Source organism: Pseudophryne corroboree, chromosome 8, assembly GCF_028390025.1.
Source record: "Pseudophryne corroboree isolate aPseCor3 chromosome 8, aPseCor3.hap2, whole genome shotgun sequence".
NCBI lineage: Eukaryota > Metazoa > Chordata > Amphibia > Anura > Myobatrachidae > Pseudophryne > Pseudophryne corroboree.
In genome coordinates, this window is record NC_086451.1 from 488,014,389 (window position 1) to 488,032,220 (window position 17,832).

The window sequence follows — 17,832 nt, forward strand, 5'->3', positions numbered from 1 at the left end:
TCCCAGCAGGTGATAATTAAATTACCCCTCCTACTACAAGAAAAGGGGTATTATTCCACACTATATTGTGGTACTGAAGCCAGAAGGCTAGGTGAGACTTATTCTAAAAAAAATTTTTGAACACTTACAAAGGTTCAAATCAAGATGGAGTCGCTCAGAGCAGTGATAACGAACCAGGAAGAAGGGGACTATATAGTGTCCCGGGACATCAGGGATCCTTACCTCTATGTCCCAAATTTGCCCTTCTCACTAAGGGTACCTCAGGTTCGTGGTGCAGAACTGTCACTATCAGTTTCAGACGCTGCCGTTTGGATTGTCCACGGCACCCCGGGTCTTTACCAAGGTAATGGCCGAAATGATGATTCTTCTTCGAAGAAAAGGCGTCTTAATTATCCCTTACTTGGACGATCTCCTGATAAGGGCATAGTCCAGGGAACAGTTGGAGGTCGGAGTAGCACTATCTAGGATACTGCTACAACAGCACGGGTGGATTCTAAATATTCCAAAATCGCAGCTGATCCCGACGACACGTCTGCTGTGCCTAGGGATGATTCTGGACACAGTCCAGAAAAAGGTGTTTCTCCCGGAAGAGAAAGCCAGGGAGTTATCCGAGCTAGTCAGGAACCTCCTAAAAACAGTGCATCATTGCACAAGGGTCCTGGTAAAAATGGTGGCTTCCTACGAAGCAATTCCATTCGGCAGATTTCACGCAAGAACTTTTCAGTGGGATCTGCTGGACAAATGGTCCGGATCGCATCTTCAGATGCATCAGCGGATTACCCTATATCCAAGGACAAAGGTGTCTCTCCTGTGGTGGTTATAGAGTGCTCATCTTCTAGAGGGCCGCAGATTCGGCATTCAGGATTGGATGCTGGTGACCACGGAGCCCAGCCCGAGAGGCTGGGGAGCAGTCACACAAGGAAAAAATTTCCAGGGAGTGTGATCAAGTCTGGAGACTTTTCTCCACATAAATATACTGGAGCTAAGGGTAAATTTATAATGCTCTAAGCTTAGCAAGACCTCTGCTTCAAGGTCAGCCGGTATTGATCCAGTGGGAAAAACATCACGGCAGTCGCCCACGTAAACAGACAGGGCGACACAAGAAGCAGGAGGGCAATGGCAAAAACTGCAAGGACTTTTCGCTGGGCGGAAATTCATGTGATAGCACTGTCAGCAGTGTTTCATCCCGGGAATGGAAACTGGGAAGCAGACTTCCTCAGCAGGCACGACCTCCACCCGGGAGAGTGGAAACTTCATCGGGAAGTTTTTTCCACATGATTGTAAACCGTTGGGAAATACCAAAGGTGGACATGATGGCGTCCCGTCTGAACAAAAAACGGGACAGGTGTTGCGCCAGAGCAAGAGACCCTCAGGCAATAGCTGTGGACGTTCTGGTAACACCGTGGGTGTACCAGTCGGTGTATGTGTTCCCTCCTCTGCTTCTCATACCTAAGGTGCTGAGAATTATAAGACGTAGAGGAGTAAGAACTATACTCATGGCTCCGGATTGGCCAAGAAGGACTTGGTACCCGGAACTTCAAGAGATGCTTACAGAGGTCTTATGGCCTCTGCCGCTAAGAAGGGACTTGCTTCAGCAAGTACCATGTCTGTTCCAAGACTTACCGCAGCTGCGTTTGTCGGCATGGCGGTGGAAAGCCGGATCCTAAGGGAAAAAGGCATTCCGGAAGAGGTCATTCCTACCCTGGTCAAAGCCAGAAAGGAGGTGACCGCACAACATTATCACCACATGTGGCGAAAATATGTTGCGTGGTGTGAGGCCAGGAAGGCCCCACAAAGAAATTTCAACTCGGTCGTTTCCTGCATTTCCTGCAAACAGGAGTGTCTATGGGCCTCAAATTGGGGTCCATTAAGGTTCAAATTTCGGCCCTGTCGATTTTCTTCCAGAAAGAATTGGCTTCAGTTCCTGAAGTCCAGAAGTTTGTCAAGGGAGTATTGCATATACAACCCCCTTTTGTGCCTCCAGTGGCACTGTGGGATCTCAACGTAGTTCTGGGATTCCTCAAATCACATTGGTTTAAAACCAGTCAAATCTGTGGATTTGAAGCATCTCGCATGAAAAGTGACCATGCTCTTGGCCCTGGCCTGGACCAGGCGAGTGTCAAATTGGTGGTTTTTTCTCAAAAAAGCCCATATCTGTTTGTCCATTCGGACAGGGCAGAGCTGCGGACTCGTCCCCAGTTCTCTCCCTAAGGTGGTGTCAGTGTTTCACCTGAACCAGCTTATTGTGGTGCCTTGCACCTACTAGGGACTTGGAGGACTCCAAGTTGCTAGATGTTGTCAGGGCCCTGAAAATATGTTCCAGGACGGCTGGAGTCAGGAAAACTGACTTGCTGTTATCCTGTATGCACCCAACAAACTGGGTGCTCTTGCTTCTAAGCAGACTATTGCTAGTTGGATGTGTAATACAATTCAGCTTGCACATTCTGTGGCAGGCCTGCCACAGCCAAAATATGTAAATGCCCATTCCACAAGGAAGGTGGGCTCATCTTGGGCGGCTGCCCGAGGGGTCTCGGCTTTACAACTTTGCCGAGCAGCTACTTGGTCAGGGGCAAACACGTTTGCTAAATTCTACAAATTTGATACCCTGGCTAAGGAGGACCTGGAGTTCTCTCATTCGGTGCTGCAGAGTCATCCGCACTCTCCCGCCCGTTTGGGAGCTTTGGTATAATCCCCATGGTCCTTACTGAGTTCCCAGCATCCACTAGGACGTCAGAGAAAATAAGAATTTACTTACCGATAATTCTATTTCTCGGAGTCCGTAGTGGATGCTGGGCGCCCATCCCAAGTGCGGATTGTCTGCAATACTTGTACATAGTTATTGTTACAAAAATCGGGTTATTATTGTTGTGAGCCATCTTTCAGAGGCTCCGCTGTTATCATACTGTTAACTGGGTTCAGATCACAAGTTGTACGGTGTGATTGGTGTGGCTGGTATGAGTCTTACCCGGGATTCAAAATTCCTCCCTTATTGTGTACGCTCGTCCGGGCACAGTACCTAACTGGCTTGGAGGAAGGTCATAGGGGGAGGAGCCAGTGCACACCACCTGATCCTAAAGCTTTACTTTTGTGCCCTGTCTCCTGCGGAGCCGCTATTCCCCATGGTCCTTTCAGGAACCCCAGCATCCACTACGGACTCCGAGAAATAGAATTATCGGTAAGTAAATTCTTATTTTTTTGGTGCCAATTATGTATTTTAAGGTTTAGGATTTAATTCCTCACCCACAAATACCCCCAAGTACGTCTGAGCTGAGGATCATACATCGATGCTGTGTATCTCCCCACCCTGGTCACTTTAATCCTTAACCCCAGGGATCTATAGATATGGGTACAGGGGCCGAGACTGTCGCAGTAACCTCTTCATCCTCCCATCCGGGGAGCTGTTGTACTTTACGGCCGCTGTCTGCGTCCTGTATGACCCTGCAGCAGGGACACAGCGACACTACCGGGGACACACGGACGACATCAAGAGGTCAGTGATGGGCAGTGTTTGGCGGATGGCGGCTGATAATGACATCCCCATTACACAGCAGCTGGAAGATTAGAGTAATATATTTCTGTCTCTTACAGTCTTGCGGTCCATCCAGACTCCGTAACGATCGCCAGTGGTCAGGTGGCCGGTAACTCGCAGGACGGAAAGGTAAGTTACGTGGAACTGTCTGCGTGACGCAAGTATGTGACCTTCACTCATGGCGCCTTTACTTATCCAGTTATCATAGTTCCGTCTGTCCTGCCCGGGTTATTTGCCCCATTGTAGCTGTTACCCTGGTTCCGTCTGTCCTGCCCGGGTTATTTTCCCCATTGTAGCTGTTACCCTGGTTCCGTCTGTCCTGCCCGGGTTATTTGCTGTATTGTAGCTGTTACCCTGGTTCCGTCTGTCCTGCCCGGGTTATTTTCCCCATTGTAGCTGTTACCCTGGTTCCGTCTGTCCTGCCCGGGTTATTTGCCCCATTGTAGCTGTTACCCTGGTTCCGTCTGTCCTGCCCGGGTTATTTGCTGTATTGTAGCTGTTACCCTGGTTCCGTCTGTCCTGCCCGGGTTATTTGCCCCATTGTAGCTGTTACCCTGGTTCCGTCTGTCCTGCCCGGGTTATTTGCCCCATTGTAGCTGTTACCCTGGTTCCGTCTGTCCTGCCCGGGTTATTTGCCGTATTGTAGCTGTTACCCTGGTTCCGTCTGTCCTGCCCGGGTTATTTGCCCCATTGTAGCTGTTACCCTGGTTCCGTTTGTCCTGCCCGGGTTATTTGCCCCATTGTAGCTGTTACCCTGGTTCCGTCTGTCCTGCCCGGGTTATTTGCCCCATTGTATCTGTTACCCTGGTTCCGTCTGTCCTGCCCGGGTTATTTGCCCCATTGTAGCTGTTACCCTGGGTCCGTCTGTCCTGCCCGGGTTATTTGCCGTATTGTAGCTGTTACCCTGGTTCCGTCTGTCCTGCCCGTGTTATTTGCTGTATTGTAGCTGTTACCCTGGTTCCGTCTGTCCTGCCCGGGTTATTTGCCCCATTGTAGCTGTTACCCTGGTTCCGTCTGTCCTGCCCGGGTTATTTGCCCCATTGTAGCTGTTACCCTGGTTCCGTCTGTCCTGCCCGGGTTATTTGCCGTATTGTAGCTGTTACCCTGGTTCCGTCTATCCTGCCCGGGTTATTTGTCCCATTGTAGCTGTTACCCTGGTTCCGCCTGTCCTGCCCGGGTTATTTGCCCCATTGTAGCTGTTACCCTGGTTCCGTCTGTCCTGCCCGGGTTATTTGCCCCATTGTAGCTGTTACCCTGGTTCCGTCTGTCCTGCCCGGGTTATTTGCCCCATTGTAGCTGTTAACCTGGTTCCGTCTGTCCTGCCCGGGTTATTTGCCCCATTGTAGCTGTTACCCTGGTTCCGTCTGTCCTGCCCGGGTTATTTGCCCCATTGTAGCTGTTACCCTGGTTCCGTCTGTCCTGCCCGGGTTATTTGCCCCATTGTAGCTGTTATTTTTGGTTCCGTTTGTGCTGTCACTCTCCCACTCACCACACAATGTTATACCTCTCCTCTTGCCCTCAGGCTCTCGCTCACCATACAATGTTATACCTCTCCTCTCCCCCTCAGGCTCTCTCTCACCATACAATGTTATACCTCCCCTCTCCCCCTCAGGCTCTCTCTCACCATACAATGTTATACCTCTCCTCTCCCCCTCAGGCTCTCTCTCTCACCATACGATGTTATACCTCTCCTCTTGCCCTCAGGCTCTCGCTCACCATACAATGTTATACCTCCCCTCTCGCCCTCAGGCTCTCTCTCACCATATAATGTTATACCTCCCCTCTCCCCCTCAGGCTCTCTCACCATACAGTGTTATACCTCCCCTCTCCCCCTCAGGCTCTCTCACCATACAGTGTTATACCTCCCCTCTCCCCCTCAGGCTCTCACCATACAATGTTATACCTCTCCTCTCCCCCTCAGGCTCTCTCTCACCATATAATGTTATACCTCCCCTCTCCCCCTCAGGCTCTCTCACCATACAGTGTTATCCCTCCCCTCTCCCCCTCAGGCTCTCTCACCATACAATGTTATACCTCCCCTCTCGCCCTCAGGCTCTCTCTCACCATACAATGTTATTACCTCCCCTCTCACCCTCAGGCTCTCTCTTACCATATAATGTTATACCTCCCCTCTCGCCCTCAGGCTCTCTCTCTCTCACCATACAATGTTATACCTCTCCTCTCGCCCTCAGGCTTTCTCTCTCACCATACAATGTTATACCTCTCCTCTTGCCCTCAGGCTCTCATTCACCATACAATGTTATACCTCCCCTCTCCCCCTCAGGCTCTCTCACCATACAGTGTTATACCTCTCCTCTCCCCCTCAGGCTCTCTCTCTCTCACCATACAATGTTATACCTCTCCTCTCCCCCTCAGGCTCTCTCTCACCATACAATGTTATACCTCTCCTCTCCCCCTCAGGCTCTCTCTCTCTCACCATACAATGTTATACCTCTCCTCTCCCCCTCAGGCTCTCTCTCACCACACAATGTTATACCTCCCCTCTCGCCCTCAGGCTCTCTCTCACCGTACAGTGTTATACCTCTCCTCTCGCCCTCAGGCTCTCTCTCACCATACAATGTTATACCTCTCCTCTCGCCCTCAGGCTCTCTCTCACCATACAGTGTTATACCTCTCCGCTCCCCCTCAGGCTCTCTCTCACCATACAATGTTATACCTCTCCTCTCCCCCTCAGGCTCTCTCTCACCATACAATGTTATACCTCCCCTCTCGCCCTCAGGCTCTCTCTCACCATACAATGTTATACCTCCCCTCTCGCCCTCAGGCTCTCTCTCACCATACAATGTTATACCTCCCCTCTCGCCCTCAGGCTCTCTCTCACCATACAATGTTATTACCTCCCCTCTCGCCCTCAGGCTCTCTCTCACCATATAATGTTATACCTCCCCTCTCGCCCTCAGGCTCTCTCACCATACAGTGTTATACCTCCCCTCTCGCCCTCAGGCTCTCTCTTACCATGTAATGTTATACCTCCCCTCTCGCCCTCGGGCTCTCTCTCTCTCACCATACAATGTTATACCTCTCCTCTCGCTCTCAGGCTTTCTCTCTCACCATACAATGTTATACCTCTCCTCTCGCCCTCAGGCTCTCTCTCACCATACAGTGTTATACCTCCCCTCTCGCCCTCAGGCTCTCTCTTACCATATAATGTTATACCTCCCCTCTCGCCCTCGGGCTCTCTCTCTCTCACCATACAATGTTATACCTCCCCTCTCGCCCTCGGGCTCTCTCTCTCTCACCATACAATGTTATACCTCTCCTCTCGCCCTCAGGCTTTCTCTCTCACCATACAATGTTATTCCTCCCCTCTCGCCCTCAGGCTCTCTCTCACCATACAATGTTATACCTCTCCTCTCCCCCTCAGGCTCTCTCTCACCATACAATGTTATACCTCTCCTCTTGCCCTCAGGCTCTCTCACCATACAATGTTATTCCTCCCCTCTCGCCCTCAGGCTCTCTCTCACCATACAATGTTATACCTCTCCTCTCCCCCTCAGGCTCTCTCTCACCATACAATGTTATTCCTCCCCTCTCGCCCTCAGGCTCTCTCTCACCATACAGTGTATACCTCTCCTCTTGCCCTCAGGCTCTCTCTCACCATACAATGTTATACCTCCCCTCTCGCCCTCAGGCTCTCTCTTACCATATAATGTTATACCTCCCCTCTCGCCCTCAGGCTCTCTCTCTCTCACCATACAATGTTATACCTCTCCTCTCGCCCTCAGGCTTTCTCTCTCACCATACAATGTTATACCTCTCCTCTCGCCCTCAGGCTTTCTCTCTCACCATACAATGTTATTCCTCCCCTCTCGCCCTCAGGCTCTCTCTCACCATACAATGTTATACCTCTCCTCTCCCCCTCAGGCTCTCTCTCACCATACAATGTTATACCTCTCCTCTTGCCCTCAGGCTCTCTCACCATACAATGTTATTCCTCCCCTCTCGCCCTCAGGCTCTCTCTCACCATACAATGTTATACCTCTCCTCTCCCCCTCAGGCTCTCTCTCACCATACAATGTTATTCCTCCCCTCTCGCCCTCAGGCTCTCTCTCACCATACAGTGTATACCTCTCCTCTTGCCCTCAGGCTCTCTCTCACCATACAATGTTATACCTCCCCTCTCGCCCTCAGGCTCTCTCTTACCATATAATGTTATACCTCCCCTCTCGCCCTCAGGCTCTCTCTCTCTCACCATACAATGTTATACCTCTCCTCTCGCCCTCAGGCTTTCTCTCTCACCATACAATGTTATACCTCTCCTCTTGCCCTCAGGCTCTCGCTCACCATACAATGTTATACCTCCCCTCTCCCCCTCAGGCTCTCTCACCATACAGTGTTATACCTCTCCTCTCCCCCTCAGGCTCTCTCTCTCACCATACAATGTTATACCTCTCCTCTCCCCCTCAGGCTCTCTCTCACCATACAATGTTATACCTCTCCTCTCCCCCTCAGGCTCTCTCTCTCACCATACAATGTTATACCTCTCCTCTCCCCCTCAGGCTCTCTCTCACCACACAATGTTATACCTCCCCTCTCGCCCTCAGGCTCTCTCTCACCATACAATGTTATACCTCCCCTCTCGCCCTCAGGCTCTCTCTCACCATACAATGTTATACCTCTCCTCTCCCCCTCAGGCTCTCTCTCACCATACAGTGTTATACCTCTCCGCTCCCCCTCAGGCTCTCTCTCACCATACAGTGTTGTATATCTCCTCTCCCCCTCAGGCTCTCTCTCTCACCATACAATGTTATACCTCTCCTCTCCCCCTCAGGCTCTCTCTCACCACACAATGTTATACCTCCCCTCTCCCCCTCAGGCTCTCTCTCACCACACAATGTTATACCTCCCCTCTCGCCCTCAGGCTCTCTCTCACCGTACAGTGTTATACCTCTCCTCTCGCCTTCAGGCTCTCTCTCACCATACAATGTTATACCTCTCCTCTCGCCCTCAGGCTCTCTCTCACCATACAATGTTATACCTCCCCTCTCGCCCTCAGGCTCTCTCTCACCATACAGTGTTATACCTCTCCGCTCCCCCTCAGGCTCTCTCTCACCATACAATGTTATACCTCTCCTCTCCCCCTCAGGCTCTCTCTCACCATACAATGTTATACCTCCCCTCTCGCCCTCAGGCTCTCTCTCACCATACAATGTTATTACCTCCCCTCTCGCCCTCAGGCTCTCTCTCACCATATAATGTTATACCTCCCCTCTCGCCCTCAGGCTCTCTCTCTCTCACCATACAGTGTTATACCTCCCCTCTCGCCCTCAGGCTCTCTCTTACCATATAATGTTATACCTCCCCTCTCGCCCTCGGGCTCTCTCTCTCTCACCATACAATGTTATACCTCTCCTCTCGCCCTCAGGCTTTCTCTCTCACCATACAATGTTATACCTCTCCTCTCGCCCTCAGGCTCTCTCTCACCATACAGTGTTATACCTCTCCTCTCTCCCTCAGGCTCTCTCTCACCGTACAATGTTATACCTCCCCTCTCGCCCTCAGGCTCTCTCTCACCATACAATGTTTACCTCCCCTCTCGCCCTCAGGCTCTCTCTCACCATACAATGTTATTACCTCCCCTCTCGCCCTCAGGCTCTCTCTTACCATATAATGTTATACCTCCCCTCTTGCCCTCAGGCTCTCTCTCTCTCACCATACAATGTTATACCTCTCCTCTCGCTCTCAGGCTTTCTCTCTCACCATACAATGTTATACCTCTCCTCTCCCCCTCAGGCTCTCTCTCACCATACAATGTTATACCTCCCCTCTCGCTCTCAGGCTCTCTCTCACCATACAGTGTTATTCCTCCCCTCTCGCCCTCAGGCTCTCTCTCACCACACAATGTTATACCTCTCCTCTGCCCCTCAGGCTCTCTCTCACCATACAGTGTATACCTCTCCTCTCGCCCTCAGGCTTTCTCTCTCACCATACAATGTTATACCTCTCCTCTTGCCCTCAGGCTCTCTCTCACCATACAATGTTATACCTCTCCTCTCCCCCTCAGGCTCTCTCTCACCATACAATGTTATACCTCTCCTCTTGCCCTCAGGCTCTCTCACCATACAATGTTATTCCTCCCCTCTCGCCCTCAGGCTCTCTCTCACCATACAGTGTTATACCTCTCCTCTCGCCCTCAGGCTCTCTCTCACCATACAGTGTTATACCTCCCCTCTCCCCCTCAGGCTCTCTCTCTCTCCATACAATGTTATATCTCTCCTCTCCCCCTCAGGCTCTCTCTCTCACCATACAATGTTATATCTCTCCTCTCCCCCTCAGGCTCTCTCTCACCATATAATGTTATACCTCCCCTCTCGCCCTCAGGCTCTCTCTCACCATACAGTGTTATACCTCCCCTCTCGCCCTCAGGCTCTCTCTTACCATATAATGTTATACCTCCCCTCTCGCCCTCAGGCTCTCTCTCTCTCACCATACAATGTTATACCTCTCCTCTCGCCCTCAGGCTTTCTCTCTCACCATACAATGTTATACCTCTTCTCTCGCCCTCAGGCTCTCTCTCTCACCATACAATGTTATACCTCTCCTCTCGCCCTCAGGCTCTCTCTCACCATACAGTGTTATACCTCTCCTCTCCCCCTCAGGCTCTCTCTCACCATACAATGTTATTACCTCCCCTCTCGCCCTCAGGCTCTCTCTTACCATATAATGTTATACCTCCCCTCTCGCCCTCAGGCTCTCTCTCTCTCACCATACAATGTTATACCTCTCCTCTCGCCCTCAGGCTTTCTCTCTCACCATACAATGTTATACCTCTCCTCTCGCCCTCAGGCTCTCTCTCACCATACAGTGTTATTCCTCCCCTCTCGCCCTCAGGCTCTCTCTCACCATATAATGTTATACCTCCCCTCTCGCCCTCAGGCTCTCTCTCTCTCACCATACAATGTTATACCTCTCCTCTCCCCCTCAGGCTCTCTCTCACCACACAATGTTATACCTCTCCTCTGCCCCTCAGGCTCTCTCTCACCATACAGTGTATACCTCTCCTCTTGCCCTCAGGCTCTCTCTCACCATACAATGTTATACCTCTCCTCTTGCCCTCAGGCTCTCTCACCATACAATGTTATTCCTCCCCTCTCGCCCTCAGGCTCTCTCTCACCATACAATGTTATACCTCTCCTCTCCCCCTCAGGCTTTCTCTCACCATACAATGTTATACCTCTCCTCTCGCCCTCAGGCACTCTCTCACCATACAGTGTTATTCCTCCCCTCTCGCCCTCAGGCTCTCTCTCACCATACAATGTTATACCTCTCCTCTTGCCCTCAGGCTCTCTCTCACCATACAATGTTATACCTCTCCTCTTGCCCTCGGGCTCTCTCACCATACAGTGTTATTCCTCCCCTCTCGCCCTCAGGCTCTCTCTCACCATACAATGTTATACCTCCCCTATCGCCCTCAGGCTCTCTCTCACCATACAATGTTATACCTCCCCTCTCGCCCTCAGGCTCTCTCTCACCATACAATGTTATACCTCCCCTATCGCCCTCAGGCTCTCTCTCACCATACAATGTTATACCTCCCCTCTCGCCCTCAGGCTCTCTCTTACCATATAATGTTATACCTCCCCTCTCGCCCTCAGGCTCTCTCTCTCTCACCATACAATGTTATACCTCTCCTCTCGCCCTCAGGCTTTCTCTCTCACCATACAATGTTATACCTCTCCTCTCGCCCTCAGGCTCTCTCTCACCATACAGTGTTATACCTCTCCTCTCCCCCTCAGGCTCTCTCTCACCATACAGTGTTATACCTCTCCGCTCCCCCTCAGGCTCTCTCTCACCGTACAATGTTATACCTCTCCTCTCTCCCTCAGGCTTTCTCTCACCATACAGTGTTATACCTCCCCTCTCGCCCTCAGGCTCTCTCTTACCATATAATGTTATACCTCCCCTCTCGCCCTCGGGCTCTCTCTCTCTCACCATACAATGTTATACCTCTCCTCTCGCCCTCAGGCTTTCTCTCTCACCATACAATGTTATACCTCTCCTCTCGCCCTCAGGCTCTCTCTCACCATACAGTGTTATACCTCTCCTCTCCCCCTCAGGCTCTCTCTCACCGTACAATGTTATACCTCCCCTCTCGCCCTCAGGCTCTCTCTCACCATACAATGTTATACCTCCCCTCTCGCCCTCAGGCTCTCTCTCACCATACAATGTTATTACCTCCCCTCTCGCCCTCAGGCTCTCTCTTACCATATAATGTTATACCTCCCCTCTCGCCCTCAGGCTCTCTCTCTCTCTCACCATACAATGTTATACCTCTCCTCTCGCTCTCAGGCTTTCTCTCTCACCATACAATGTTATACCTCCCCTCTCGCCCTCAGGCTCTCTCTCACCATATAATGTTATACCTCCCCTCTCGCCCTCAGGCTCTCTCTCTCTCTCTCACCATACAGTGTTATACCTCCCCTCTCGCCCTCAGGCTCTCTCTTACCATATAATGTTATACCTCCCCTCTCGCCCTCGGGCTCTCTCTCTCTCACCATACAATGTTATACCTCTCCTCTCGCCCTCAGGCTTTCTCTCTCACCATACAATGTTATACCTCTCATCTCGCCCTCAGGCTCTCTCTCACCATACAGTGTTATACCTCTCCTCTCCCCCTCAGGCTCTCTCTCACCGTACAATGTTATACCTCCCCTCTCGCCCTCAGGCTCTCTCTCACCATACAATGTTTACCTCCCCTCTCGCCCTCAGGCTCTCTCTCACCATACAATGTTATTACCTCCCCTCTCGCCCTCAGGCTCTCTCTTACCATATAATGTTATACCTCCCCTCTTGCCCTCAGGCTCTCTCTCTCTCACCATACAATGTTATACCTCTCCTCTCGCTCTCAGGCTTTCTCTCTCACCATACAATGTTATACCTCTCCTCTCCCCCTCAGGCTCTCTCTCACCATACAATGTTATACCTCCCCTCTCGCTCTCAGGCTCTCTCTCACCATACAGTGTTATTCCTCCCCTCTCGCCCTCAGGCTCTCTCTCACCACACAATGTTATACCTCTCCTCTGCCCCTCAGGCTCTCTCTCACCATACAGTGTATACCTCTCCTCTCGCCCTCAGGCTTTCTCTCTCACCATACAATGTTATACCTCTCCTCTTGCCCTCAGGCTCTCTCTCACCATACAATGTTATACCTCTCCTCTCCCCCTCAGGCTCTCTCTCACCATACAATGTTATACCTCTCCTCTTGCCCTCAGGCTCTCTCACCATACAATGTTATTCCTCCCCTCTCGCCCTCAGGCTCTCTCTCACCATACAGTGTTATACCTCTCCTCTCGCCCTCAGGCTCTCTCTCACCATACAGTGTTATACCTCCCCTCTCCCCCTCAGGCTCTCTCTCTCACCATACAATGTTATACCTCCCCTCTCCCCCTCAGGCTCTCTCTCACCATACAATGTTATACCTCTCCTCTCCCCCTCAGGCTCTCTCTCACCATACAATGTTATTACCTCCCCTCTCGCCCTCAGGCTCTCTCTCACCATACAATGTTATACCTCCCCTCTCGCCCTCAGGCTCTCTCTCTCTCACCATACAATGTTATACCTCTCCTCTGCCCCTCAGGCTCTCTCTCTCACCATACAATGTTATATCTCTCCTCTCCCCCTCAGGCTCTCTCTCACCATATAATGTTATACCTCCCCTCTCGCCCTCAGGCTCTCTCTCTCTCTCACCATACAGTGTTATACCTCCCCTCTCGCCCTCAGGCTCTCTCTTACCATATAATGTTATACCTCTCCTCTCGCCCTCAGGCTCTCTCTCACCATACAATGTTATACCTCCCCTCTCGCCCTCAGGCTCTCTCTCACCATACAGTGTTATACCTCTCCGCTCCCCCTCAGGCTCTCTCTCACCATACAATGTTATACCTCTCCTCTCCCCCTCAGGCTCTCTCTCACCATACAATGTTATACCTCCCCTCTCGCCCTCAGGCTCTCTCTCACCATACAATGTTATACCTCCCCTCTCCCCCTCAGGCTCTCTCTCACCGTACAATGTTATACCTCCCCTCTCGCCCTCAGGCTCTCTCTCACCATATAATGTTATACCTCCCCTCTCGCCCTCAGGCTCTCTCTCTCTCACCATACAGTGTTATACCTCCCCTCTCGCCCTCAGGCTCTCTCTTACCATATAATGTTATACCTCCCCTCTCGCCCTCGGGCTCTCTCTCTCTCACCATACAATGTTATACCTCTCCTCTCGCCCTCAGGCTTTCTCTCTCACCATACAATGTTATACCTCTCCTCTCGCCCTCAGGCTCTCTCTCACCATACAGTGTTATACCTCTCCTCTCCCCCTCAGGCTCTCTCTCACCGTACAATGTTATACCTCCCCTCTCGCCCTCAGGCTCTCTCTCACCATACAATGTTTACCTCCCCTCTCGCCCTCAGGCTCTCTCTCACCATACAATGTTATTACCTCCCCTCTCGCCCTCAGGCTCTCTCTTACCATATAATGTTATACCTCCCCTCTTGCCCTCAGGCTCTCTCTCTCTCACCATACAATGTTATACCTCTCCTCTCGCTCTCAGGCTTTCTCTCTCACCATACAATGTTATACCTCTCCTCTCCCCCTCAGGCTCTCTCTCACCATACAATGTTATATCTCCCCTCTCGCTCTCAGGCTCTCTCTCACCATACAGTGTTATTCCTCCCCTCTCGCCCTCAGGCTCTCTCTCACCACACAATGTTATACCTCTCCTCTGCCCCTCATGCTCTCTCTCACCATACAGTGTATACCTCTCCTCTCGCCCTCAGGCTTTCTCTCTCACCATACAATGTTATACCTCTCCTCTTGCCCTCAGGCTCTCTCTCACCATACAATGTTATACCTCTCCTCTCCCCCTCAGGCTCTCTCTCACCATACAATGTTATACCTCTCCTCTTGCCCTCAGGCTCTCTCACCATACAATGTTATTCCTCCCCTCTCGCCCTCAGGCTCTCTCTCACCATACAGTGTTATACCTCTCCTCTCGCCCTCAGGCTCTCTCTCACCATACAGTGTTATACCTCCCCTCTCCCCCTCAGGCTCTCTCTCTCACCATACAATGTTATACCTCCCCTCTCCCCCTCAGGCTCTCTCTCACCATACAATGTTATACCTCTCCTCTCCCCCTCAGGCTCTCTCTCACCATACAATGTTATTACCTCCCCTCTCGCCCTCAGGCTCTCTCTCACCATACAATGTTATACCTCCCCTCTCGCCCTCAGTCTCTCTCTCTCTCTCACCATACAATGTTATACCTCTCCTCTGCCCCTCAGGCTCTCTCTCTCACCATACAATGTTATATCTCTCCTCTCCCCCTCAGGCTCTCTCTCACCATATAATGTTATACCTCCCTTCTCGCCCTCAGGCTCTCTCTCACCGTACAGTGTTATACCTCTCCTCTCGCCTTCAGGCTCTCTCTCACCATACAATGTTATACCTCTCCTCTCGCCCTCAGGCTCTCTCTCACCATACAATGTTATACCTCCCCTCTCGCCCTCAGGCTCTCTCTCACCATACAGTGTTATACCTCTCCGCTCCCCCTCAGGCTCTCTCTCACCATACAATGTTATACCTCTCCTCTCCCCCTCAGGCTCTCTCTCACCATACAATGTTATACCTCCCCTCTCGCCCTCAGGCTCTCTCTCACCATACAATGTTATTACCTCCCCTCTCGCCCTCAGGCTCTCTCTCACCATATAATGTTATACCTCCCCTCTCGCCCTCAGGCTCTCTCTCTCTCACCATACAGTGTTATACCTCCCCTCTCGCCCTCAGGCTCTCTCTTACCATATAATGTTATACCTCCCCTCTCGCCCTCGGGCTCTCTCTCTCTCACCATACAATGTTATACCTCTCCTCTCGCCCTCAGGCTTTCTCTCTCACCATACAATGTTATACCTCTCCTCTCGCCCTCAGGCTCTCTCTCACCATACAGTGTTATACCTCTCCTCTCCCCCTCAGGCTCTCTCTCACCGTACAATGTTATACCTCCCCTCTCGCCCTCAGGCTCTCTCTCACCATACAATGTTTACCTCCCCTCTCGCCCTCAGGCTCTCTCTCACCATACAATGTTATTACCTCCCCTCTCGCCCTCAGGCTCTCTCTTACCATATAATGTTATACCTCCCCTCTTGCCCTCAGGCTCTCTCTCTCTCACCATACAATGTTATACCTCTCCTCTCGCTCTCAGGCTTTCTCTCTCACCATACAATGTTATATCTCTCCTCTCCCCTCAGGCTCTCTCTCACCATACAATGTTATACCTCCCCTCTCGCTCTCAGGCTCTCTCTCACCATACAGTGTTATTCCTCCCCTCTCGCCCTCAGGCTCTCTCTCACCACACAATGTTATACCTCTCCTCTGCCCCTCAGGCTCTCTCTCACCATACAGTGTATACCTCTCCTCTCGCCCTCAGGCTTTCTCTCTCACCATACAATGTTATACCTCTCCTATTGCCCTCAGGCTCTCTCTCACCATACAATGTTATACCTCTCCTCTCCCCCTCAGGCTCTCTCTCACCATACAATGTTATACCTCTCCTCTTGCCCTCAGGCACTCTCACCATACAATGTTATTCCTCCCCTCTCGCCCTCAGGCTCTCTCTCACCATACAGTGTTATACCTCTCCTCTCGCCCTCAGGCTCTCTCTCACCATACAGTGTTATACCTCCCCTCTCCCCCTCAGGCTCTCTCTCTCACCATACAATGTTATACCTCCCCTCTCCCCCTCAGGCTCTCTCTCACCATACAATGTTATACCTCTCCTCTCCCCCTCAGGCTCTCTCTCACCATACAATGTTATTACCTCCCCTCTCGCCCTCAGGCTCTCTCTCACCATACAGTGTTATTCCTCCCCTCTCGCCCTCAGGCTCTCTCTCACCATACAATGTTATACCTCCCCTCTTGCCCTCAGGCTCTCTCTCTCTCACCATACAATGTTATACCTCTCCTCTCGCTCTCAGGCTTTCTCTCTCACCATACAATGTTATATCTCTCCTCTCCCCCTCAGGCTCTCTCTCACCATACAATGTTATACCTCCCCTCTCGCTCTCAGGCTCTCTCTCACCATACAGTGTTATTCCTCCCCTCTCGCCCTCAGGCTCTCTCTCACCACACAATGTTATACCTCTCCTCTGCCCCTCAGGCTCTCTCTCACCATACAGTGTATACCTCTCCTCTCGCCCTCAGGCTTTCTCTCTCACCATACAATGTTATACCTCTCCTATTGCCCTCAGGCTCTCTCTCACCATACAATGTTATACCTCTCCTCTCCCCCTCAGGCTCTCTCTCACCATACAATGTTATACCTCTCCTCTTGCCCTCAGGCACTCTCACCATACAATGTTATTCCTCCCCTCTCGCCCTCAGGCTCTCTCTCACCATACAGTGTATACCTCTCCTCTTGCCCTCAGGCTCTCTCTCACCATACAATGTTATACCTCTCCTCTTGCCCTCAGGCTCTCTCACCATACAATGTTATTCCTCCCCTCTCGCCCTCAGGCTCTCTCTCACCATACAATGTTATACCTCTCCTCTCCCCCTCAGGCTTTCTCTCACCATACAATGTTATACCTCTCCTCTCGCCCTCAGGCACTCTCTCACCATACAGTGTTATTCCTCCCCTCTCGCCCTCAGGCTCTCTCTCACCATACAATGTTATACCTCTCCTCTTGCCCTCAGGCTCTCTCTCACCATACAATGTTATACCTCTCCTCTTGCCCTCGGGCTCTCTCACCATACAGTGTTATTCCTCCCCTCTCGCCCTCGGGCTCTCTCTCACCATACAATGTTATACCTCCCCTATCGCCCTCAGGCTCTCTCTCACCATACAATGTTATACCTCCCCTCTCGCCCTCAGGCTCTCTCTCACCATACAATGTTATACCTCCCCTATCGCCCTCAGGCTCTCTCTCACCATACAATGTTATACCTCCCCTCTCGCCCTCAGGCTCTCTCTTACCATATAATGTTATACCTCCCCTCTCGCCCTCAGGCTCTCTCTCTCTCACCATACAATGTTATACCTCTCCTCTCGCCCTCAGGCTTTCTCTCTCACCATACAATGTTATACCTCTCCTCTCGCCCTCAGGCTCTCTCTCACCATACAGTGTTATACCTCTCCTCTCCCCCTCAGGCTCTCTCTCAGCATACAGTGTTATACCTCTCCGCTCCCCCTCAGGCTCTCTCTCACCGTACAATGTTATACCTCTCCTCTCTCCCTCAGGCTTTCTCTCACCATACAGTGTTATACCTCCCCTCTCGCCCTCAGGCTCTCTCTTAC

The 17,832-nt window shown here is 51.4% G+C and overlaps 1 protein-coding gene across 3 annotated transcripts in view; it reads left to right on the top strand.

The window, feature by feature from the left end:
* EML2 (EMAP like 2) overlaps positions 1–17,832 on the top strand; it is a 200,719-nt gene that overhangs the window by 110,884 nt on the left and 72,003 nt on the right. For all 3 annotated transcript variants that reach the window (XM_063938433.1, XM_063938434.1, XM_063938435.1), the window contains 2 exons: positions 3,341–3,490; positions 3,589–3,658. In XM_063938433.1, the coding sequence (XP_063794503.1) occupies positions 3,341–3,490; positions 3,589–3,658 (220 nt within the window). The remainder of the gene's footprint in view (positions 1–3,340; positions 3,491–3,588; positions 3,659–17,832) is intronic.